Raw genomic sequence first — 24,196 nt, forward strand, 5'->3', positions numbered from 1 at the left:
GGGTGATGGTTGTCAGCCCCCTGCCTTGTTTGGAGCGTGCCTCCCTGCTGCGACCAGAATTCTGTACCTATACCAATCACCCCTGCCCCTCTAACACTGTAGGACAGAGCCTATACCACACACTTGATGACCAAATACCTGGACACAGCTGAATCCATACAAGAAAAATGAATGGACTCCTAGGCTCATATACCTGGTATATATGGATGAATGGATAACAAATGATGGTATATTCACAATGGACTACTACGCAACAATAAAGAACAACGATGAATCTGTGAAACATCTCTTAACGTGGAGGAATCTGGAAGGCATTATGCTGAGTGAAATAGTCACAAAAGAACAAATATTGTATGAGACCACTATTATAAGAACTCGAGAAAAGTTTTAATCACAGAAGAAATAATTCTTTGATGGTTACAAGGGTGGGGAGGGAGGGAGGGGGTACTCACTAATTAAATAGTAGACAAGAATTATTTTAGGTGAAGGGAAGGACAACACACAATACAGGGGAAGTCAAACCAAAAGCTAAAAAGTTTCCTGAATACAACTAAACGCTTCAAGGGACAGAGTAGCACGGGCAGGGGCTCTGTGGACCATGGTTTCAGGGGATATCTAGGTCAACTGCCATCACAAATTTTATTAAGAAAGTGTTCTGCATCTCACTTTGATAAGTGGCGTCTGGGACCTTAAAAGCTAGCAAGCGGCCATCTAAAATACATCAATTGTTCTCAAACCACCCGGAGCAAAGGAGAATAAAGAACATCAAAGACACAAGAAAAATATGAGCCCAAGAGACAGAAAGGGCCACATAAACCAGAGACTCCATCAGCCTCAGACTGGAAGAACTAGATGGTGCCTGGCTACAATCAATGCCTTCCTTAACAGGGAACACAACAGAGATTCCCTGATGAAACAGGAGAAAAGTGAGATGCAGACCTCAAGTTCTAGTAAAAAGACCAGACTTAATGGTCTGAGACTGGAGGGACCCCAGAGGCGATGGTCCCCAGACTCTCTGTTAGCCCAGAACTAAAACCATTCCCAAAGGCAACTCTTCGGACAAGGACTAGACTGGACTATAAGACATAAAAGGGTACTGGTGACGAGTGTGCTTCTTAGCTCAAGTAGACACATGGTACTATGTGGGCAGCTCCTGTCTGGAGGCGAGACGGGGAGGCAGAGTGGGACAAGAGCTGATTGAATGGACATGGGAAATACAGGGTGGAGAGAATGTGCTGTCACATTGTAGGGAGAGCAGCTAGGGTCACATAACAATATGTGTATGAGTTTTTGTATGAGATTCTGACTTGAATTGTAAAGTTTCACTTAAAGCACAATAAAAAAAGGAAAACAAAAATCTTTACAACTGGACCAATAAGCAACATCATGATAAATGGAGAAAAGATTGAAGTTGTCAAGGGTTTCATTTTACTTGGATCCACAATCAACACCCATGGAAGCAGCAGTCAAAAAATTAAATGGCACATTGCATTGGGCAAATCTACTGCAAAAGACCTTTTAAAGTGTTGAAAAGCAAAGGTGAAGACTAAGGAACCCCTGACCCAAGCCATGGTGTTTTCAATTGCCTCATATGAATGGGAAAGCTGAACAATGAATAAGGTAGACTGAAGAATTGACGCCTTTCAATTGTGGTGTTGGCAAAGAATATTGAACATGCCATGGACTGCCAAAGAACAAACAAATCTGTCTTGGATTAGTACAACCAGAATGCTCCCTGGAAGCAAGGATGGTGAGACTACATCTCACATACGTTGGACATGTTAGGAGGGATCAGTCCCTGGAGAAGGACATCATGCTTGGCAAAGTGAAGGGTCAGCAAAAAAGAGGAGGAGCCTCAACAAGATGGATTGACATAGTGGCTGCAACAATGGGCTCAAGCATAACAGCCATTGTGAGGATGGCGCAGGGCCAGGCAGTGTTTTGTTCTGTTGTACATAGATAGGGTTGCTATGAGTTGGAACCTACTTGACAGCACCTAATGACAACAACAATCTGAGAGAAGAGCATTTCAGACAGAGGGGAAAACCGGTATATGCCCCGAGGTGGGAGTGTGCCTGAAGTGTTCGTAGAATAGTGAGGAGGCCAGTGTGTCTGCAACAGAGGGAGTGGTGTGATATGACCTCAGAGAGGAAAGGGGCCTTATCATGTACAGCCTTGAATGGAGGCCTTTCGTGTCAGGAGAAGGAGCTTAGGTTTTAACCCACTGAAGAACCAGACTACTGAAGGATTGTAAACAGGAAATTGACAGGTTACATTTGCAACTATGAGGTAGAGGTAAAGGGGGGCATATCATTGGGGCCATGAAGGCCCTCTTATAAGGTCCTTGGCTTTTACCCTGAGCAAAATGATACTTCAAAGTAGGCTGGCCATGCTGCGGTTTAAAATGTCTGAACAATCATTGGCTTGAAACAACTTTGATTCATTTCTTGTTCATTGTGTGTTCATTATGCATCACTGGTGAAGCAGCCCCTTCTTGGAGCATGAAAGAGCGTGCATTTCTGCCTGGAGGTAACACATGTCACTTCTGATCACGTTCCACAGGCCATAGCAAGTCACAGGTCAGAGGTCACACCTGAGTTCAACAGGGCAGGAATGGATAATCCTCTTATGGCAGGGGCATTGAAAATCAATGAACATTGACATTCTACCAGACATGAGAAGCCATGTGAAAGGACATAATTTAGCTTAGCCACTTTGAATAGACAGTTGGGACAAAAGAAGATGCAGAGAAATCAGGCAAGAGAGAGGGAATGGAGGTGTCACCACCTCAGCAATTGACTTGGCATTCGGAAAAGGCCTCCTAGGGATGGATCCTCAGCTTTGCAGGCCTACAAATTCATCAGTGCTTGCAGAACTGATCATAGGGCCGACATGCAGTAACCAAATTGATTAGAAACTGATGTTTAAACCCAAATGCTAATTAATTAATTTATGAGTGGGGGTGAGGAGATATACATTTCCTGGTGATTAAAAAAAAGAATCCAAGTTTTGGATTGAGGCAACCCTGTGTTTGAATTCTGGTTCTGCTACTTCCTAACTACTTGGTATGGGAAAGTTGCTTATTTTTGTGAGCCTCAATCTCCTCCTGGACATGCACCTGATATGCAGCCACCACTTGTCTGTTAGTGGAAACTTACAGGTTGCTATAATGCTGAAGCGGTTTCAGTGGAGCTTCCAGGCTAAGATGGACTAGGAAGAAAGGCCTGGTGATGTACTTCCGAAAATCAACCGATGAAAACCCTACATATCACAACTGTCCAATCTGCAACCAATCAAGAGGATGACACAGGACTAGGCAACATTTTGTTCCATTGTTCGTGGAATCACCATGAGTTGGGGGCCAACTTGACAGCAGCTAACAACAACTACTCCCTCATAAATTTGTGGTGAGGTATAATTGAGTTAATTTAAGTCTAGTGCCTCCAGAGTCTGGGCCAAGGTAGCTGTTCAATAGAGTAGAGGTATTATTGTTATTGAAAACTTATTAGAAATTAGCAGATGGCATGATGAGCATGGATTCAGAACCAAAACAGAGATATTTCATGTAAACCATGATGAGACTTAATGCCTTCCAACAGAGACTACCCCAACACCACTTTTTTTCTCCCTTGGACAATGATTGATGAACAATCCTTGTTTTCTACTCTTTTCAAGGCTTCATGCTGACCATCTGCCTTATGTTAAAGATCTTTTTCTTCAGTCAGTATATGGCATAGTTTTTCCTAAGACATTTCAATACCATTTAGATTGACCTGGAGTTTTCCCAGATCTCCCCAGCCACACACACACACATCAGTTCTGATGGTTACATACACAGATGATTGATGCAATTTCTTCTATTTTGACCCTACCTAATTTCAGTCTGGAAATTTCAAGGGTCTCTTGAGTTACCCCATGTGGTAACCTCATTTGGGGATCACACCCTCTCCAAATACTGAAATATGATGAAAATGAGTATGACACTGCATGTAAAAGACTGCACTCAAAGGACACTGTTAAATTATTTAGTGTCAAAATATTTTCAGGGAAAGTTTGAAAAGGAAATTTCTTCCTTTGTTGCTTTCAATCCTGAATAGTAGTCAGGTAATGCACCATGCATGAAGAATGCATCTGGTTTGCCTAAAAGTAAGGCATTAGTCAGTCTTAGAAAAAATGCAACCAGAATGCTTCTTAGAAGCAAGGATGGCAAGACTCCAGCTTGCTTATTTTGGATACGTCATCAGGGAAGACCAATTCATCAAGAGTTGAAAGAGGTAGATGCTGTCCTTGAAACGAAGGTAGACAAATAACAGTTAAGCATGTTTCTTTTTGGGAAACTTTAGGGGGCCAATCCATTGGAGTACAGTGCCATATAAATTAGGTGAGTCTCATATGTCAGAATATGGCTGTGACTGCATCCAAATCTCTTAATGTCAGTTTAAGTTTCCTTATCTGTAAAGTGGGGTAACAAACACAGCAGAAAAAGGCTGCCATAAAGAGCTCACAAGATGGTAGTCAGAGAGGCAGGAAAAGGCAAGCTAAGGATGAAGTATCAAGAACAAGTCAAAAATGCAATGTTACCCAGAGATTTAGTAAGAGAGACACTACAACCAGTCCCTCAAATTTTGCAACTCAGAATTGGTTGATGACCTTAATAAGAGCTCTCTATTTTTTATTGGGGTTAGTCTTTTTTTTTTTTTTTTTTATTGGGGTTAGTCTTAGGCTGCATTCTCTAGAGAAGCAAAACCAGTGAAACGTATACATACGTGTGTGTGTGTGTGTGTACCAAAAACCCATTGCTGTTGAGTTGTTTCTGACTCATAGTGACCCTATAGGACAGAGTAGAACTGCCACATTAGATTTTGAAGTAGCAGCTGGTGGGTTTAAACTGCCTACCTTCGAGTTAGCAGGCGAACAATTAACCACTGTGCCACCAGTGCTGTGTGTGTGTGTGTAGAGAGATTTATCTCAAGGAAATGGCTCACTCAGCTGTAGAGGCTGGCAAGTTCCAAGTCCATGGGTCAGGCATCAGGCTGGAAGCTTCTCCTGACCCACAGAGTTGCAGGGATAATGAGCCCAAGATTGAAAGGTCAAGTGGCAGGCCCCTGGCTCATGGGCTGCAGAGGCTGATGAATCCAAGATTAACAGGTAAAACAGCAGGCTGCTGGCTCACAGGCTGTAGAGGCTGATGAATCCCAAGAACAGCATAAAATATGGCAGGCCACTGGCTCCAGTCCCAAGAACTGGAGGTCAGAAGATGACAAGCCGGATACAGGATCCAGAGCAAGCAAGCGAGCTTTACCAGAACGTCCATATATATATATTGGATGCAGGCCACACCCCTGAGGAAACTCCACTTACAATCGATTGGCTGATCACATCAGATCACATCATGGAGGGTGACTACATCATTACATAACTGCCAAATTACATCATTACATAACTGCCAAACTACATCATTATATAAGTGCCAAACTACATCACTACATAACCGCCAAACCACTAAGAATCATGGCCCAGCCAAGTCGGCACAGAACCGTAACCATCACAGCCCAACCCTTGTCAACTTGGTACCTGTATGCATCTCCTTAAGCCGTACACAATCTCTAAATAAAGACAATTACAAAGTCATACTTGTGACTAACGTGATGCAACTAACATGCATACAAGCAAAAAGGCACTAGCCCCATTTACATCTTGTATTTTATAAATGAAGAAAACAAAAACATTTGATGCACATTCAAGGATGAAATAACCCATTCTCATAACAATTATAGTCCTTGTTTCTGCAACTGGTTACATGGTCGTAACTGGTATTTAGAACTACCGTCTGCTGCCCATTCCATATTCCCTTTACACTCAGCAAGCATCTCAGCTGGTCATGGTTCTTTGCCAGGTGGGGTGACCCAAACTTTCATTCCCAAAGGGCCTGGGCGATTAGTAGTCATGTTGGAACTGGGTTGCTGTAGTTTTCCATCGACTTTAATCACAGGGCATGTTAGTACTAAGAGACACCCTAAGGGATTGCCTGTATTCCAGACATACTCTTTTTCACTTCCATTATGCAGCATCAATCTAATTTCCCCTTGGTAGTCAGTGTCAATCACACCAGCCAGTATGGTAACTCCCTTCTTTGCCTGTTGATCCAGGGGCATGAGGAATCCAAAGTGGACATGTGTCATTATTAACTTCCAGTTCAATGGACTCCATGTTGTGTCTCCAGGTGGGAACATTCCTCCCTTTGGAACTAAGACTGCTAGACCTGCAGAGCAGGGGACAGGGAGCAAAAATTTTTTTGAGTGGGTATGTAGGGGTAATAGTGAGTGGTGCCACTGCCATCTCCACCCTTTGATTACTGGAACCATGAATCCTGGCTATGGGAGAAACAGCACCATATATTGGATGCGACTTCAGAGTTTTTTTTTTTAGAGTATATACAGTATCCTGGAGAGCACTGCCCTAACCCTGCAAAGTGTTGCTACCTAGCTGACACCATAACTGTGTCTTTAGAAGGCCATTCCACTGTTCTGTCAAGCTAGCTGCTTCAGGATGATGGGGAACATGGTAAGACCAGTGAATTCCATGAACATGAGCCATTGCTGTACTTCATTTGCTGTGAAGTGAGTCCCTTGATCCGAGGCAATGCTGTGTAGGATAACATGACAGTGGATAAGGCATTTTGTAAGTCCACAGATGGTAGTTTTGGCAGAAGCATTCCATGCAGGGAAGGCAAACCCATATCCAGAGTAAGTGTCTATTCCAATAAGAACAAAACATTGCCCTTTCCATAATGGAAGTGGTCCAATGTAATCAACTTGCCACCAAGTTGCTAGCTGATCACCTCGAGGGATGGTGCCATATCTGGGACTCAGTGTTGGTCTCTGCTGCTGGCAGATTTGGCACTCAGCAGTGGCTGTAGGCAAGTCAGCCTTGGTGAATGGAAGTTCATGTTGCCGAGACCATGCAAAACCTACATCCCTGTCACCATGGCCACTTTGTTCATGAGCCCATTGGGCAATGATGGGAGTGCCTGGGTAAAGAGAATAACTGATTTCCACGGAATGCATCATTCTATCCACTTGATTGTTAAAATTCTCCTCTTCTGAGGTCACTTTTTGGTGAGAGTTCACATGAGACATGATTATCTTCACTTCTTTGGCCCATTCAGAGAGTTCTATCCACATGACTCTTCCCCATACCTCCTGGTCACCAATTTTCCAATCATGCTCCTTCCAAGTCCCTGACTATCCAGCTAAATCATTGGCCACAGCCCATGAATCAGTACGCTATTGCACATCTGGCCATTTCTCATTCAAAGCAAAGTGAACAACCATGTGAACAGCTCAATGTTCTGCCCATTGAGAGAATTTTCCTTCATCACTATCCTTCAGGGAGGTCCCAGAAAGGGGCTGCAGTGCTGCCAATGTCCACTTTTGAGTGATGCCTGCATATCGCACAGAACTATCTCTAAACTAGGTATGAGTTTCCTCTTCCTCAGTCAACTAATCATAAGGAACTCTCCCTGAAACCACAGGTGCAGACTGGGAGAGGGCAGGTAGTGTTAACAGGACTGGAGACCATGGGCATTTTGACCACTTCCTCATGCAACTTGTTTGTGCCTTCAGGTCCTGCTCAGGCCCGATCTCATATATACTACTTCCTTTTAATGATGGAATGCTGCTGTGCACATCCAAATTTATCACTCTGTGGATCAGACGACACCTAGTTCATGATGTGCAGCCTAGGCTGCATGGTGACTTGGTGGCCCCTGGTTAAGTGTTCAGTCTCTACTAAGGCCCAGTAACTAGCCAAAAGCTGTTTCTCAAAAGGGGAGTAGTTATTTGTAGAGGATGGCAGGGCTTTGCTCCAATACCCTAAGGGTCTGTTCTGTGGTCCACCAATAGGGGCCTGCCAAAGACTCCAAACAGCATCTCTATCTGCAACTGACATTTCAAGCACCATTGGGTCAGCCGGATCATGTGGCCAAGTGGCTAAGTGGCTTGCATGGCAACCTGAACCTGTTGCAGAGCCTTCTCTTGTTCTGGGCCCCAATCAAAAGTAGCAGCTTTTTGAGTCACTTGAAAAATAGGCTGGAGTAGTACACTCAAATGAGGGGTATGTTGCCTCCAAAATCCAAAGAGGCCTCCTGCCAGATGTTGTGTCTCCTTTTTAGTTGTAGAAGGGGACAGATGAAACACGTTATCCTTCACTTTAGAAGGAATGTCTTGATATGCCCCACACAACTGGACATGTAGATATTTCACTGAGGTGGAAGGCACCTGAATTTTTGTGAGATTATTTTCCCACCTTCTAGCATGCAAATGTTTTACCAATAAGTCCAGAGTCATTGATCCTTCTTCCTTACTCAATCCAGTCAGCATGTCATCGCTGTAATGGACCAGTGTGATGTCTTGTGGAAGGGAAAGGTGACCAAGGACCCTGCGGACTAAATTATGACACTGGGTTGGAGAGTTGATATATCTTTGAGGTAGGACAGTGAAGGTGTATTACTGGCCTTGCCAGCTGAAGGAAAACTGCTTCTGGTGTACCTTTGAAACTGAAATTGAGAAAAAAGCATTGGCCAGCTCAATAGCTGCATACCACTGCAATTGGAGTCACTACCTGGTTAAGTTTAAAATAATCTGCTGTCATTCTCCAAGATGCATCTGTTTTTTGCACAGGCCAAATAGGTGAGTTGAATGTGGTAGGAATCATCACCTCTGCATCCTTCAAGTCCTTGATGGTGGTAGTAATTTCTGCAATCCCTCCAGGAATGCAGTATTGCTATCAGTTTACTATTTTCTTTGCTAGGGGCAGTTCTAATAGCTTCCACTTGGCCTTTACTACTGGAATAGCCCTTACTCCACTTTTCAGGGACCCATGTGGAGGTTCTGCTGATTGCTGAGTATATCTGTTCCAATTATGCATTCTGGAACTGGGGAAATCACTACAGATTGGGTTTGAGGACTCACTGGACCCACTGTGAGGCAAACCTGAACTAAGACTCCATTAATAACCTGACCTCCATATGTCCCCATCTTGAGATGTGTGCCACAGTGATGCTTTGGTCTCCTGGAATTAATGTCAGTTCAGAGCCATTATCCAGTAATTCCCCAAAAGTCTGATTATTCCTTTTCCTGAATGAACAATCAGTCTCATAAAAGGCCATAAATCTCTTTGGGGAAGACTGGGAGAAAGATTAACAGTATAAATTTTTGGTGGTACTGTGGGTTCCTTCCTCAAGGGGACCTGGCCTACGCTTCATTCAAAGAGTTGAGGGTCTGTAAACTGGCTCAAGCCTGGGAATTTATTGAGGGGCTGTGACTCTATTCTGGTGATTTGAGTTAGACTGCCATTCACTTGACCTAGAATTCTTCCACTTGTACAGATCAAGTAAATATTTAGTAGACTTACCACTTATTTCACCCCTAGGAAAACCATGAGTAAGTAGCCAGTGCCGTAAGTCCATAAAAGTCAGACTATTCTGATTACCGCTTTGACTCAGCTGTCCATTATGGTAACCACTCTCACCTTCTCTTTGTCAATTGAGTGCCACCAGAAGCACCTACCACCATGGAGTCCAATCAGCTCCAGTGTAGTTAAGTGTCTTAATTCAGTTAGGGCAATTCCCACTGTCAAATCTGACTTACATAAAATAGCAATTACAGCAGTCTTCAAGGCTGCTGGGGCCCCCTTCACAAATTTGTTCCTCAGCATTGTGGTGAAAGGTGTGTCCTCTGGGCACCGCATGATAAATCCCCTCTAACTTACCAATTTCCCTAAGCCTTTGGATACACTCTACAGAATACCGAGGTAGGTCTGGTACTTCAGCTTGATTTGGGGTAGGCCACTGCATAACCTGTGCTTCAGTGACCCAGCCAAATAAACTATTAAATCCTTTCCTAACCTCTCAAGCTGAAACACTGAATGAAGATTCTGTGCTCAGTGAACCCATATCAATAAACTTAGACTGATCCAACTTTGTGTTCCTTGCACCATTATCCCACACGCTTAATAGCCATTCCCACACATATTCCCCAGGTTTCTGTTTGTACATATTAGAAAAGTCAAGCAGTTTTTTTGGAGTGTAGTGTACCCCCTCCTGGGTCATACTTTGTACTTTACCTTTTAAGGCTCGCTGGGACTTAAGTCTAGTTATAGGTCTAGAAGCAAAAATGGGTGGTGGGGTTGGTTCCTGAGAACATTTAGCAGTGTTTGCTAGGCATCTACCTTGGGCAATGCCACAGGCAATGCCCCAGGTGATGTCTCAGACAAAGACTCTTCAGACACAGCTGGGTTAATCTCATCAGATGGGGGTGGGAGTGATAATGGTTTTACTGTGGAGGGTCGCTTAGCAAACCAAGATGGAGTGATCTCTTCAGATGAGAGTAAGAGGGCTTGCTCTGTTGGAGTGATTCAATGGAATTTAGGGGCTGAATATCCCCAGCTTCCTGACTATCTCCCCATATGTCCCCATCCCAAGTTTTAGAATCCTGTTTCTTCCCAATTAATGCCCTCACTTTTAGTTCACACAGGATGTGAGGTTGGGAATTCAATTGGCATTGTAATTCAGCCACTCCTACAATAAGACTCTGGGTTTGGTTTTTGGCAATATCAGCTCTGTTACTACATGAAATAAGTCTTTCTTTCAGGACTCAAGTGGCATCTTTGAGGTCTTTTATGTGGTGCTTGAGCTGTGACTCTGAAGCCCTGAGTTTATCTCTTTCTTTCAGCACTTTGTGTAGCAAAAGTAGGACCAACCAACCAGCTTCCCTATACTTCTTATTCTGAAAAATATTGTAGAAAACTATTGGACATGTTGCCACCCAGAGCCACCCTTTTCACCAATACTTGATTTATTGGTGGTGATATTTTGCATATTAATATTGCCACCTCATGCCATGGATTAGCAGAACCCTCTTTACTATTGGAGGCAGAGTCATCAGCACCTTTAAGACAAGTCAGACATGAGAACCAATTTAGAAAACTCATCCTTACAATTTTGTTTCTCTAGAACCACTCTGGAAGCCTTTGTGGTGTAGTGGTTAAGTGCTACAACTGCTAACCAGAGGGTCGGCAGTTTGAATCTGCCAGGCGCTCCTTGGAAACTCTATGGGGCAGTTCTACTCTGTCCTATAGGGTTGCTATGAGTTGGAATCGACTCAACGGCACTGGGTTTTTTTTTTTTTTTAGAACCACTCTCCGTACCAAATGTCTTAGGCTGGCTTCTCTAGAAAAGCAAAACCAGTGAAGCATATATGTCTATACATATATGTATAGAAAGAGAGAGATTTATCTCAAGGAAATGGCTCACATGGTTGTAGATGCTAGCAAGTCCTAAATCTGTGGGTCAAATGTCAGACTGGAGGCATTTCCTGACTCACATAGCTGCAGGGGCTTATGAACCCAAGATCAGCAATTCAGACAGCAGCCTTCTGGCTCACAGGCTGCAGAGGCTGACGAATCCCAAGATCAGCAGGCCATTGGCTCAAGTCCCAAGAACTGGAGGTCAGATGATGATAAGCTGGATGCAGGATCCAGAGCAAACAAGCAAGCTTTTGAGAAACTCTGTATATATATTGGATGAAGGCCACACCCCTGAGGAATTTCCTTTTACAACTGATTAGCTGATCACATCAGATCATATCATGAAGGATGACTACATCATTATATAAGTGCCAAAATACATCATTAACTAACTGCCAAACCACTGAGAGTCATGGCCCAGAGAAGTTGACACACAACCTTAACCATCACAGGGGTGAAGGGTTAGAAGTAAAGTAAATAGCAGTTAGTCTACCCTTGAGAAGGCATGGAATAAAAGGAGAAGTTGTAGGGCCAAGGGAGCTATTCTTTTTAAGATGGGAGAAACTTGACTGTGGTTCCATTCTAAGGGGAAGACACTGGTGGAGAAGGAGCTGGTGAAGAGAGGGGAAAGAAACCAGGAGTGTCCACACGGAGGAATCACTGAAGCCATCTCTTCCCACTCCTGATAATGTGCTTAGTACCCTTTCAAATCTATCTTCTTTAAATATTTTTCCAACACGGGATTCCGCAGTGGGGCTGAGTGCCCTGGCACAAAGGTTGAAGGGAGTGGCGAGTGACAGGCCTGGATTTCATAGCTCACTCTGTCCAACAAAAATCCTGCAGTTATCCTGACCCATCCTGCTTCAGAGGCAGATATTGGCCATCTCTAGATACTCTTGTATCTAGAGAATGCCTTCTATCTCATCCAACATTCTCCCTATGGGGAGTTCTGGCAATTCTGTCTCCTTTGGGGTCACTTTCTGGAGATATATCACAGTTCCCATGTGCTTACCCCTTGGAGCAGCTCTGCCTTGGCCCTTCCTGGGTCAGTGGGCCTACCTGGTTCTTGCCACAACACAGCCTTCCTCGCCTTACCCCAATGCTGGGTCCTGCTGACGCCTCTGATCCTCACTCCTGCACTTTACCCATTCCTGCTGATTCTTTCACTTCATTTACTCCCCTCAGATTTTACAGTCCCAGACACCTTGTCACTGTGCTTCTCACTTGATGCGACATCCATATTTTTTGCTTTGTTCCCAAGCTGTCATCCTGGCAGTTACCCTTGGATATTGCACCAAGATCGCCAAACTGGACCTTCCCTTACCACTGTCCCTCCTCTGTGAGGGGTATCCAACTGCAGATTCCAGCCTCTCCTGCTCTGCTCCTTCAGCCATAGGGGTGGCCCCACCATTCTGGAAACCTTAGTCTGGTGATTAGAGCACTGAGGCCATCTTGCCCAAGCTTTTGTCGGGGGAGTTGCACCCCAGGAGGCTCCAGCTTAGTGACTTTCCAGAGGCCTGGGCTGGGCTCTGGTCATCTCTGTGGGCAAACTGCAAGCCATGCCTCCTTTTCTGCACCAGGGACAGTGAGAAAGTCAAAGCCATGAAGGTCACTGCCCAGAACTTGTCACAGTCGAATGTGAAGCATTTAACAATTTCCAGCATGATCTTTGGGATGCAGAAAGTAATTGAGTGGTAAGTGGCAGCAAATAATAAATGCTCCCAGGCCTGTCTAGGAATGTCACTGGTGGTCACAGTGCCCCCTCCATAACATGCTCACTTGGCTTGCGTCTTGCTGAGAGACTGCATTGACTTTTAAGTTGACCTCAGGCAAGACAGAAAATCTTCCAGGTGAGCCACCGCAGAAAGAAAAAACCCTGAATCTTCTCTCTCTGTAAAGGGATCCACTGCTGGCCTTTGAAGATTAATCACCTAACAGTGGGAAAATGATCTCAGTTAACTCTTTGGAGTCACCTTGTTCTCAGTGTTTTGCATTTTACTTTCCTAAGGGCGGCAGAGTAGAATTCAAATTCAGTTTTTAGCTTAGTAAAAATCAAGGGCCTCTCTCATATACCCACAGCTACTACACTTGCTGGGTGGACTGGGTACTACGCTTGCAACTCTTGGCAAAAGAATCAAATCCTTTTGCACTCAGTGTGCTAGAAATTTTTTTTCTCTCCCCTTACCCACCCCTTCATAAAGGCCAGTATCTGGAGGATCATTTAGTATAATGGTTACTTTTGAGACCACTGGAGTCAGACCCTGTGTTTGAATCCTGATTCTACCTCTTAAGGTTGTTGTTATTGTTGTTAGGTGACTTCGAGTAAGTTCCGATTCATAGCGACCGTATGTACAACAGAATGAAACACTGCCCAGGCCTGTGCCATCCTCATAATCATTGTTATGCTTGAGCCCATTGTTGCAGTCACTGTGTCAGTCCACCTCATTGAGGGCCTTCCTCTCTTCCACTGACCCCCTACTTTAGCAAGCATGATATCCTTCTCCAGAGACTTGTCCCTCCTGATAACATAACATGTCCAAAGTTTGTGAGACAGTCTCACCATCCTTGCCTTTAAGGAGCATTCTGGCTGTACTTCTTCCAAGACAGATTTGTTCATTCTTTTGGCAGTCCATAGTATATTCAATATTCTTCGCCAACACTGTAATTCAAAGGCATCAATTCTTCTTCAGTCTTCTTTATTCATTGTCCAGCTTTTGTATGCATAGAGGCAATTGAAAACACCATGGTTTGGGTCAGGCACACTGTTGTCCTTAAAGTGACGTCTTTGCCTTTTAACACTTTAAAGAGGTCTTTTGCAGCAGATCTTCCCAGTGCAACATGTCTTTTAGTTTCTTAACTGCTGCTTCCATGGGTGTTGATCGTGGAGCCAAGTAAAATGAAATCCTTGACAACTTCAATCTTTTCTATGTTTATCATGATGTTGCTTATTGGTCCAGTTGTGAGGATTTTTGTTTTCTTTATGTTCAGGTATAATCCATACCAAAGGCTGTAGTCCTTGATCTTCATCAGTAAGTGCTTCAAATCTGTCATTGATCGAATTGTGTCCCCCCAAAAATATGTGTCAACTTCGTTAGGCCATGATTCCCAGTATTGTGTGGTTGTCCTCCATTTTGTGGTTGTAATTTTATGTTGAGCGGATTAGGGTGGGATTGTAACACCGCCGTTACTCAGGCTACCTCCCTAATCGAAGGTAAAGGGAGGTTCCCTGGGGTGTAGCCTGCACCACCTTTTATCTCGCAAGAGGAGAAAGGAAAGGGAAGCAAGCAGAGAGTTGGGGACCTCATACCACCAAGAAAGCAGCACCAGGAGCAGAGCATGTCCTTTGGACCTGGGGTCCGTGTGCCTGAGAAGCTTCTCGACGATGGGAAGATTGAGGACAAGGACCTTCTTCCAGAGCCCACAGAAAGAGAAAGACTTCCCTTGGAGCTGACACCCTGAATTTGGACTGTTAGCCTACTGTACTGTGAAGAAATAAATTTCTCTTTGTTAAAGCCATCTACTTGTGGTATATCTGTTATAGCAGCACTAGATGACTAAGACAAAGTCCTCTTCACTTTCAGTAAGTAAGGTTGTGTCATCTGCATAACATAGGTTGTTCATGAGTCTTCCTCTAATCTTGATGCCCTGTTCTTAATCATAAAGTCCAGCTTCTCAGATTATTTACTCAGCATACAGATTAAATAAGTATGGTGAAACAATACAACCCTGACTTTAAACCATGTCCTGACTTTAAACCATGCAGTATCCCCTTGTTCTGTCCAAACGACTGCCTCTTGGTCTATGTACAGGTTCTTCAGGAGCACGATTAAGTGTTCTTATTCTTTGCAATGTTATTCATAATTTGTATGATCCGCACAGTCAAATGCCTTTGCATAATCAATGAAACACAAGTAAACATCTTTCTGGTATTCTCTGCTTTCAGCCAGGATCAATCTGACATCAGCAATGATATTCCCGGTTCCATGTCCTCTTCTGAAGCCAGTTTGAATTTCTGGCAGTTCCATGTCGATGTACTGCTGCAACCATTTCTTCAAATTATCTTCAGCAAAATTTTACTTGTCTGTTTTGTTAATCATAATTGTTCAATAATTTCTGCATTCTGTTGGATCACCTTTCTTGGGAATAGGCATAAATATGGATCCCTTCCAGCCAGTTGGCCAGGTATCTTTCTTCCAAATTTCTTGGCATAGGTGAGTGAGCACCTCCAGCACTGCATCTGCTTGTTGAAACATCTCAATTGGTGTTCTGTCAGTTCCTGGTGCCCTGTTTTTTTTTTTTTTGCCAATGTCTTCAGTGCAGATAGAGCATACATTTGAACATATTTCTTAAATTTCTTATCTAAAAATTGAGACTAAATAGGATACCTACTTCACGGGATTATTGTAAATAAGATAATGCATGTAAAATATTTTTCTGGTGCCTGACACATGTAAATGTTCAGTAAATCATGCTTATTGTTCTCCAGAAAGCCAGGGACAGCTTTTAGAGCAGGGAGTACATTTTCTGTCCTGCTACCTGCCCAAGCTGAGTCCCCAGCATTAGCTGGTTGCCTAGTCACCCTTGCTGAATGCTGCCCTCTGGCCCCCTGTGGAAGAATTGCACTTTCAAGGCTGTGGGTTTGTAAGACCACAGGCTTTGCTCAGGGAAAAATGCAGAAGTGGCCAATCCACAGAACATTTGGTCCATTGATCAAACCTAACAACGTGCCCAATATTACAGACAGGGTTCAGTCAAATTCCTTGGGAGTGGGTTGAAAACATGCCTATCTAATACCCTCCCATCTTTGGTTCTTGAGCCCTTAGAGGGCAAGGGTTATCCTCTGTTAAGCTTCCAGTGAGAAATCCAACTCCCAAATGGGATCCTAAAGTGGGTCCGACTTTCTGGTCTCCTCTCTGGGATCCCTCCAGCAGCACCAACTTTGGACCCCCCAAACATGTGTCCAGAACACTGGATGGAACTGGGAGTTCTCTGATAATGTGATGAATTAGAAAATGGCAAGGGCCAGGGTTTTGACCAACCCCAGGCCATCGCCCTGTAGGGTCAACTTTGACCCTGCTACTGGGAGGGAGGACGGGGCAGGCACAGCACGAGCAGGAAGTACCACTCATGCTTCTTCCTATGCTCTGTTCACCTCGTTCCAGCTCCTAAGAGAAGGGAGATTCCAGCCATTGCACTCTTTTTAGTCTTGGATAAGGTCTGCCCAATGCCGTGGCACATGGACCAGGTGTCAGAATGTTTCCCTTTGCCTTTCTTCCTTTAACTTAGAGCATTTTCATACTGCCAAGGATGTGGTCTAGAGTTTGAAGCTCTGAGGGGCAATGGCTGGAAACTAGAATAGGCACAGCCACCAGAGAAAGCTGATGGCCTTAATTCATATGACCCTGGGGAAAGTGCTACCCAGTGGGCCTCTGGGGTGGGGGTGAGCTTACAGACAGAAAGAGAATGAACGAAGAACTAAGGAGCAGCATGGTTTAGTGGGAAGAACACTGCACTAGGGGTCAGGAACTTGGGCCCTGGTTCTGTCAGTGATTCTCAGGGTGATTTGGGGAAGCTGCCTAGACCTCTGTACCTCTATCTCCTATTGAATGAGTGATCAGGAATAGATGAGGCAGAGATATAAGAGAGAAGCTGGATATCAGCTTGTCAGCAGACTCCCTGGGCCAGTGCTCAGAATAACGTCTTCCATGAGTCTGTTTCTCAAACCCTTCTTGTACACTAGCGGTGATGTCTTACAACATTTGGGGGAGATTTGTGCCATATCATAGAGAAAAAATTCTGAAGGTCCAACCAAGAAACAGGGTAGTGTCCAGGTCAGCTGAGAGGGGAGTGGATTCAGCAACACCCTTGTAAAGGGTTAGGCAGGAACACAGTGCTCATCCTCAAACTCACAGGAACCATCTAGAAATGGCCTCAGTAACCCAAAGCTGGAATAACAAAGGGTAATTTTATTTGGCTTTGCAATATGTAATTGAAGTGCATTTGAATTCTCTTTTATTCGGATGGTGTTATGGATTGAATTGTGTCCCCCCAAAATATAATTGTAATTCCTAACCTTTACGCCTGTGATTATATTCCTGCTTGGGAGTGGGTTGTCTTCGTTATGTTAATAAGGCAGGATTAGTGTAGAGTGTGTCTTGAGTCAATTTCTTTTGAGACATAAAAGAGATTTAAACAAGCAAGTGAGAGAAATAGAGATGGGATAAGATAAATACCAAGGACATGGAGATCTCCAGGGAACCAGGAAGCAGAAACTGAAAAGACAAGGATCTTCCCCCGGAGCTGACAGAGAGAGAAAGCCTTCCCCTAGAGCTGACCCTCTGAATTAGGACTGTCAGTCTCCTACACTGAGAAAATAAATTTCTGCTTGTTAAAGCCACCCACTTGTGATATTTCTGTTATAGCAGCATGTCTTAGTCATCTAGTGCTGCCATAACAGAAATATCACAAGTGAATGGCTTTAACAAAGAGGAGTTTATTTTCTCACAGTAAGGTAAGCCAAAAGTTCAAATTCAGGGTGTCAGCTCCAGGGGAAGTCTTTCTCCTCTGTCGGCCTTCTCATCAATCTTCCCCTGGTTGAGGATTTTCTCAGGCACAGGGTCCCCGGGTCCAAAGGACAAGGTCTGCTCCCGGCACTGCTTTCTTTGTGGTATGAGGTCCCCCTGTGTCTCTGCTCACTTCTTTCTTTTATATCTCAAGAGATTGCCTCAAGACACAATCCAGTCTTATACATTGAGTCCTGCCTCACTAACACAACTGCTGCCCATCCTCCATTGTTAACATCATAGGGGGAGGATTTACAACATATAGGAAAATCACACTATACCGGGAATCATGGCCCACCCCAACTGACACACACATTTTTGGGGGCACATAATTCAATCCATGACACAGCACTAGATAACTAAGGCAGATGGATATAACGACACACACAGAGTGGTAAAATCAGGACAGTGAAGACTGAGGTGCTGTCCTGCTTCTACATCCCAAGTCTGTTCAAAAGCAATCCCAGAATTAGACCAAATTAGATCATTGCTCCAGAAAAAGCTTAGCTGTTTTCTCTTGCTTTATGAGATCTTCTCATTCGGCTTTTATAGAACTTCTATCTGATTACTTACGGGTGGTAGCACCTCCAAGATGTGTTACTGTTAACATAAAAAAAAAATGACTCAGAGGGAGGGAGAAAAGCTTGAGGTATGACCCACCCCCCAGTCCCCTCTGAGATAGGACACTAGAAGTTCCTTCTCACATAGAAATAGTGACATCACCCTGGCTCATCACCCTACAGTGAAGCTCCACTAGCTGATTAGCCCTGCCAGTGAACACAGGCCTTCTTCAATCTGTTTTTTAGTACCTTGTTATTAAATATGAATAAAAAATATTGGAGGCATTGGTGGTTCAGTGGAAGAATTCTCACCTTTTTTTTATGCAGGAGACCTGGGTTTAATTCCCAGCCAATGCACCTCAAGCACAGACACTTCCTGTTATGGATTCAACTGTGTTCCCAGAAAATATGTGTCAACTTGGCTAGGCCATGATTCCCAGTATTATATGGTTGTCTACCGTTTTGTCATCTGATGTGATTTTTCTGTATGTTGTAAATCCTACCTCTATGATGTTAATGAGGCAGGATTAGAGGCAGTTATGTTAATGAGGCAGGACTCAATCTACAAGATTAGGTTGTATCTTGAGTCAATCACTTTTGAGATATAAAAGAGTGAATTGAGCAGAGAGACAAAAGGGCCTCATATCACAAAGAAAGCAGCACCAGGAGCAGAGCATGTCCTTTGGACTTGGTGTCCCTATGCTGAGAAGCTCCTAGACCAGGATAGGATTGATGACAAGGACCTTCCTCCAGAGCCAACGGAGAGAGAAAGACTTCCCCTGGATCTGGTGCCCTGAATTGGGACTTCTAGCCTACCAGACTGTGAGAGAATAAATTTGTTTGTTAAAGCCATCCAATTGTGGTGTTTCTGTTACAGCAGCACTAGATAACTAAGACACCACCCATCTGTCGGTGGAGGCTGGAGTGCTGAACGGTATTCAGGGGAGCTTCTAGACTAAGACAGATTAGAAGAAAGGCCTGGTGATCTACTTTAAAAAATCACCCAGTGAAAACCCTATGGTTCACTACATTTTGATCCAGCTGTGCATGCAGTTACCCTGCGCTGGGCCTACTTGAGAGAAGCTAACAACAGCAACAACAGCAGTACCTTTAAGATGTGTCATAATTAACATCAAGAAATGGGTTCATCAGACTGCCCTGACAGGGAGCACAACAGAGAACCCCTGAGGGAGCAGGAGAGCAGTGGGATGCAGACCCCAAATTCTCATAAAAAGACCAGACTTAATGGTCTGACTGAGACTAGAAGGACCCCGGTGGTCATGGCCCCCAGACCTTCTGTTGGCCCAGGACAGGAACCATTCCCGAAGCCAGCTCTTCAGACATGGATTGGACTGGACAATGGGTTGGAGAGGGATGCTGGTGAGGAGTGAGCTTCTTGGATCAGGTGGACACTTGAGACTATGTTGGCATCTCCTGCCTGGAGGATAGATGAGAGGGTAGAGGGGGTTAGAAGCTGGTGAAATGGATATGAAAAGAGAGAGTGGAGGGAGAGAGCAGGCTGTGTCATTAAAAAAAAAATAGGGGGAGAGTAATTGGGAGTGTGTAGCAAGGTGTATATAAGTTTTTATGTGAGACTGACTTAATTTGTAAACTTTCACTTAAAGCACAATAAAAATTATAAAAAAAAAACTAAAAAAAAAAAAAAGAAAGAAATGGGTTCATCAGGAAGGAGTGATGTAACAAAGACATTTCTGAGGATGTTCCAGTGTTGGAAATAAGTCTGTTACAGACTATCAAAATAGGAGTGCACATTCCATGCCCTCCAAAAACATACAACCTAAATCATGGTACTCCTAAGAAGACCCATACCCCTCCCTGCCCCAAACCAACAGACAACATGAACATGGGTCAGCTGTAAAAGGGTACCAGACTAACCACTGTGATATCAACACAGAACACACACGGTCTGTACAAACCTTGTGTGGGCAGAGGGCAAAGTGGGACATAAAAGTGCTGTGTTCACAGTTCTCCAAAGAAGTGAGAGGAATATCATCATTAATGCTTGTTAGGCACTTCCAAGATTCATTCAGTGGAGAAATTGGGATTCTTACTTTCTTCTGTTTGTTTTAATCTTTGTTGTTATTACAAAAGAAATACTAGCTCATTGTAACATTTAAGCATCCAGATTTTTCCGATGCTTATATAAACATATGTGTTTTTATTATCACACTATATTGTCCTTCAAACTGAGAATCTGAGCTTCTCCTTGAGATGATAGAGGGAGGAGTTGTGTGAGATGGGGGAGGAATGGCAAATGTAGATAGAGTGTCAAATGACGTAGGACTTTGATTCTACACTGAGGTTTGGAGAGGAGTGGGAAGGTGGGCGTGAGCACCAGCAAAGACAAACAGAAGGCTGGAGCTCTAGGCAGTTTAAGTAGTTTCCTGAAGAAGTGAATGGCACTCCTCGATCTGACCTTTGGCTTAAAAAATGTTGAAGGGGAATTGACCTCTGGTGTGAAAGCTTGGAATTTGTTGAGGAGATGGTTGTCAATAGGACAGCATTCAGACCTCCAATTGCATTTAGTTGCAGTTTAGTTCTGAACTTTTAGGAGAGAGGAATACCAAAAGAAGTGTTAGTTCTATTGACTGTGTGGAGTTAATGCATGGAGGATTCGGAAGGGTGATGCGAGAATCTTGAATGAGCGGAGATTGTAATACAACACTTGACTAATTGTTGCTCCCGGGAAGATTTGAAGAGATTCCAATGACTATATATTGTATTTAATTTTATTTATTTGCAAACATCAAATATGCAGAGTTATAAATAAAATTGTTCTAAGGCTACTTAAGTATCACTTGGGATCAGTAACATTCAACCTCCCTGAATACTTGCCCATGGAGGGGAAATGCAGGGAATGAAGAGCAGAAGCCTTAGAAGCGTCACCAAAGTAGTGAGGGGAAGAGGCATCCCCAAAGCATGAGTGACAGTGCTGTTGAAATAGGAGGAAAACCAGAGGACAGTGCCTCACAAACCAAGGTCTAAGAAAACTTTGAGCAGTTGTTGGTTGTAAAAAAAGCAACAAAGATTGTGGAGGGTGGCCAGGTAAACAGAGGGGATATCCCAGGGCTCTTGATAAGGGTCACCTTAGGTAGTAAATGGGGGAGAAGCTTGTCTTAGTCACCTAGTGCTGCCATAACAGAAACACAAGTGGATGGCTTTAACAAAGAGAAATTTTATTTTCTCACGGCCTAGTAGGTTACAAGTCCAAATTCAGGGTGTCGGCTCCAGGGGAAGGCTTTCTCTCTCTGTCAGCTCTGGAGGAAGGTCCTTGTCCTCAATCTTCCCCTGGTCGAGGAGCTTCTCAGGCACAGGACGCCAGGTCCAAAGGACCTGCTCTGCTCCTGGTGTTTCTTTCTTGGTGGTATGAGGTCCCCAACTCTCTGCTTGCTTCCCTTTCCTTTTATCTCTTGAGAGATAAAAGGTGGTGCAGGCCACACCCCAGGGAAAATCCTTTTACATTGGATCAGGAATAATCTCTGCCTGTCGTTAAAGAGGATTAGGTGTTACATCCCACCCTAATCCTCTTTAACGACAGGCAGAGATTATGAAAATCACAAACTGGACCAAGTTGTCACATATATTTGGGGGGACACAGTTCAATCCATGACAAAGCAAAATGGAAAAAGCTTCAGGAAAGGGATCCTTTGGGCTCTGAGTGAGTGACTCCAGCACTTTCTCAGATGGGAAGAATCATTGTGGAGTTTGAATACTGAATAAGCTGTTGTTCATCACAATCGGTCATCTCTTCGGTGGATTTCTTTGAGAGCATAGGCTGCTGGTGCACAGGGACACCAACAAGGATCAATGTGAGCTTGTATTTCCCTCAGATAGAACCCCTGTAGCCCTGCCCACAGCTGATGTGCTGATCCACTGCTGCCACATGATCACAGTGGCTCCAGTTCTCAAACCCCTGGCAAAGTGCACAAGCCTCAGCTCAACACTTGAGCCAAAGAGCTCCAGAAGTTCCAAACTGGGTTGTTGAAACTAACACTAGCTATAAAAAACAAAAACCAAACTGTCAGCTTAGGGAGCAGCTGTGCTTTTCAAGTCTTGTTCTGATTTTGTGTTTCTAGCTCCTCCTTCAGATCGTCCGTGTGTGTGTATGTGTGTGTGTGGGCGTCTCCTCAGATGGCAGCCCTGCTGTGCTCCGAGGTTGATGTCCAAGGTTTTGACTGTGTGGGTTTGTGTCTTTCCGGCAGGTGTCTCCTCTGTGACCTCCCTGATGTCCCTGGCTTGGGTGCTAGCCTCCTATCACAAGCTGCTGCGGGACTCCAGGGACGACAAGAAGAGCATGAGCTACAGAGGGGCCCTCATCCACTTCTTCTGGCGCCTCTTCACCATCTCATCCAGAGTTATCTCTTTTGCCCTCTTTGCTTCCATCTTCCAGCTCTACTTTGGTATCTTTGTGGTGGTCCACTGGTGTGCCATGGCCTTCTGGATTATCCATGGCGGAACAGACTTCTGCATGTCCAAGTGGGAGGAGATCCTCTTCAACATGGTGGTAGGGATTGTGTACATTTTCTGCTGGTTTAACGTCAAGGAAGGGCGGACTCGATATCGAATGTTTGCATATTACACCATAGTCTTGACCGAGAATGCTGCCTTGACGTTTCTTTGGTATTTTTACAGAAACCCGGAGACCACTGACTCCTATGCGGTGCCAGCACTGTGTTGTGTGTTTATTAGCTTTGTGGCTGGGATTGCACTGATGCTCTTATATTATGGTGTACTGCATCCTACGGGGCCACGAGCTAAGATCCTTGCCAGCTCCTGTTGTGCCGAGCTGCTCTGGGGCATCCCTTTGCCCCCCGATGTTGAACCCATGGCTCCTCAGACCCCTGGGTACCGGGGGACCCAGGTCACGCCCACCAGAGCCGTAACGGAACAACAGGAGGATCTCACGGCTGACACTTGCTTGCCCGTTTTCCAAGTGAGACCCATGGGGCCCCCTACCCCGTCGGGGCTTCCTTACCACCCAGAAGGGCCCCTCATTAAGATAGACATGCCAAGAAAGAGATACCCGGCTTGGGATGCCCATTTTGTAGACAGGAGACTGAGAAGGACTATTAACATTCTGCAGTATGTCACCCCTACTGCAGTAGGCATTCGGTACCGAGATGGACCGCTCCTTTATGAGTTGTTACAGTATGAGTCTTCACTCTAAAAGCATCTTAACCCAAGTTGAGAAGGGGACCTTAAGTTTGGTTTGCGGTAAATACCGCTTGCAAGAAATATAACCGTCCCTTCCCCCAATACACAGAACCACGACTACCACCACCACCGCCACCACCACTACAAAAAAAAAAAAAATGATAATACGTCACAACCCCTTCAGATAAGCTTTCTTTCCAGTCGCTGTATGTATACAAAGATATTCTCTATGTTTTGTAAGTAAAAACAAAAAGAAAACTTTTCTTTTGTTTTTTACACATAAGAAACAGTATTGAAAAATCCCACACTATGGTTCATAGAGTGGAGAAGAAGGAGTTGTCTCCACTCCAAAAGAAAAAATGTTTTATACCTTACATCAAGTGTAGATCATATATGGGATTGGTGCTGATTGAAAGAACAAAACAAAACAAAACAAACAAAAACGAACAAAAACCTTCAACTGCCTTATGCCCTTAGGTGCTGAGTTTCATTAAGTACTGTCACGTTTTCTCATGCAAAACTCTCCAGTGATTTTTGCACCAGGAGAGGTAAAATTAAATAATCAAATGAAACAAATCTAGAAACTAAACA

General features: G+C 44.2%; 1 protein-coding gene across 1 annotated transcript in view; it reads left to right on the plus strand.

Annotated features, from left to right (window-relative positions):
- XKR6 (XK related 6) overlaps window positions 1-23,775 on the plus strand; it is a 528,616-nt gene extending 504,841 nt beyond the window's left edge. The window contains exon 3 of the mRNA XM_049867080.1: window positions 22,654-23,775. Within this exon, the coding sequence (XP_049723037.1) occupies window positions 22,654-23,618 (965 nt within the window). The 3' untranslated portion in view covers window positions 23,619-23,775. The remainder of the gene's footprint in view (window positions 1-22,653) is intronic.
- Window positions 23,776-24,196: the final 421 nt, after the last annotated feature.

The sequence above is a fragment of the Elephas maximus genome, chromosome 22 (genome assembly GCF_024166365.1).
Source record: "Elephas maximus indicus isolate mEleMax1 chromosome 22, mEleMax1 primary haplotype, whole genome shotgun sequence".
NCBI classification, from domain to species: Eukaryota; Metazoa; Chordata; class Mammalia; order Proboscidea; family Elephantidae; genus Elephas; species Elephas maximus.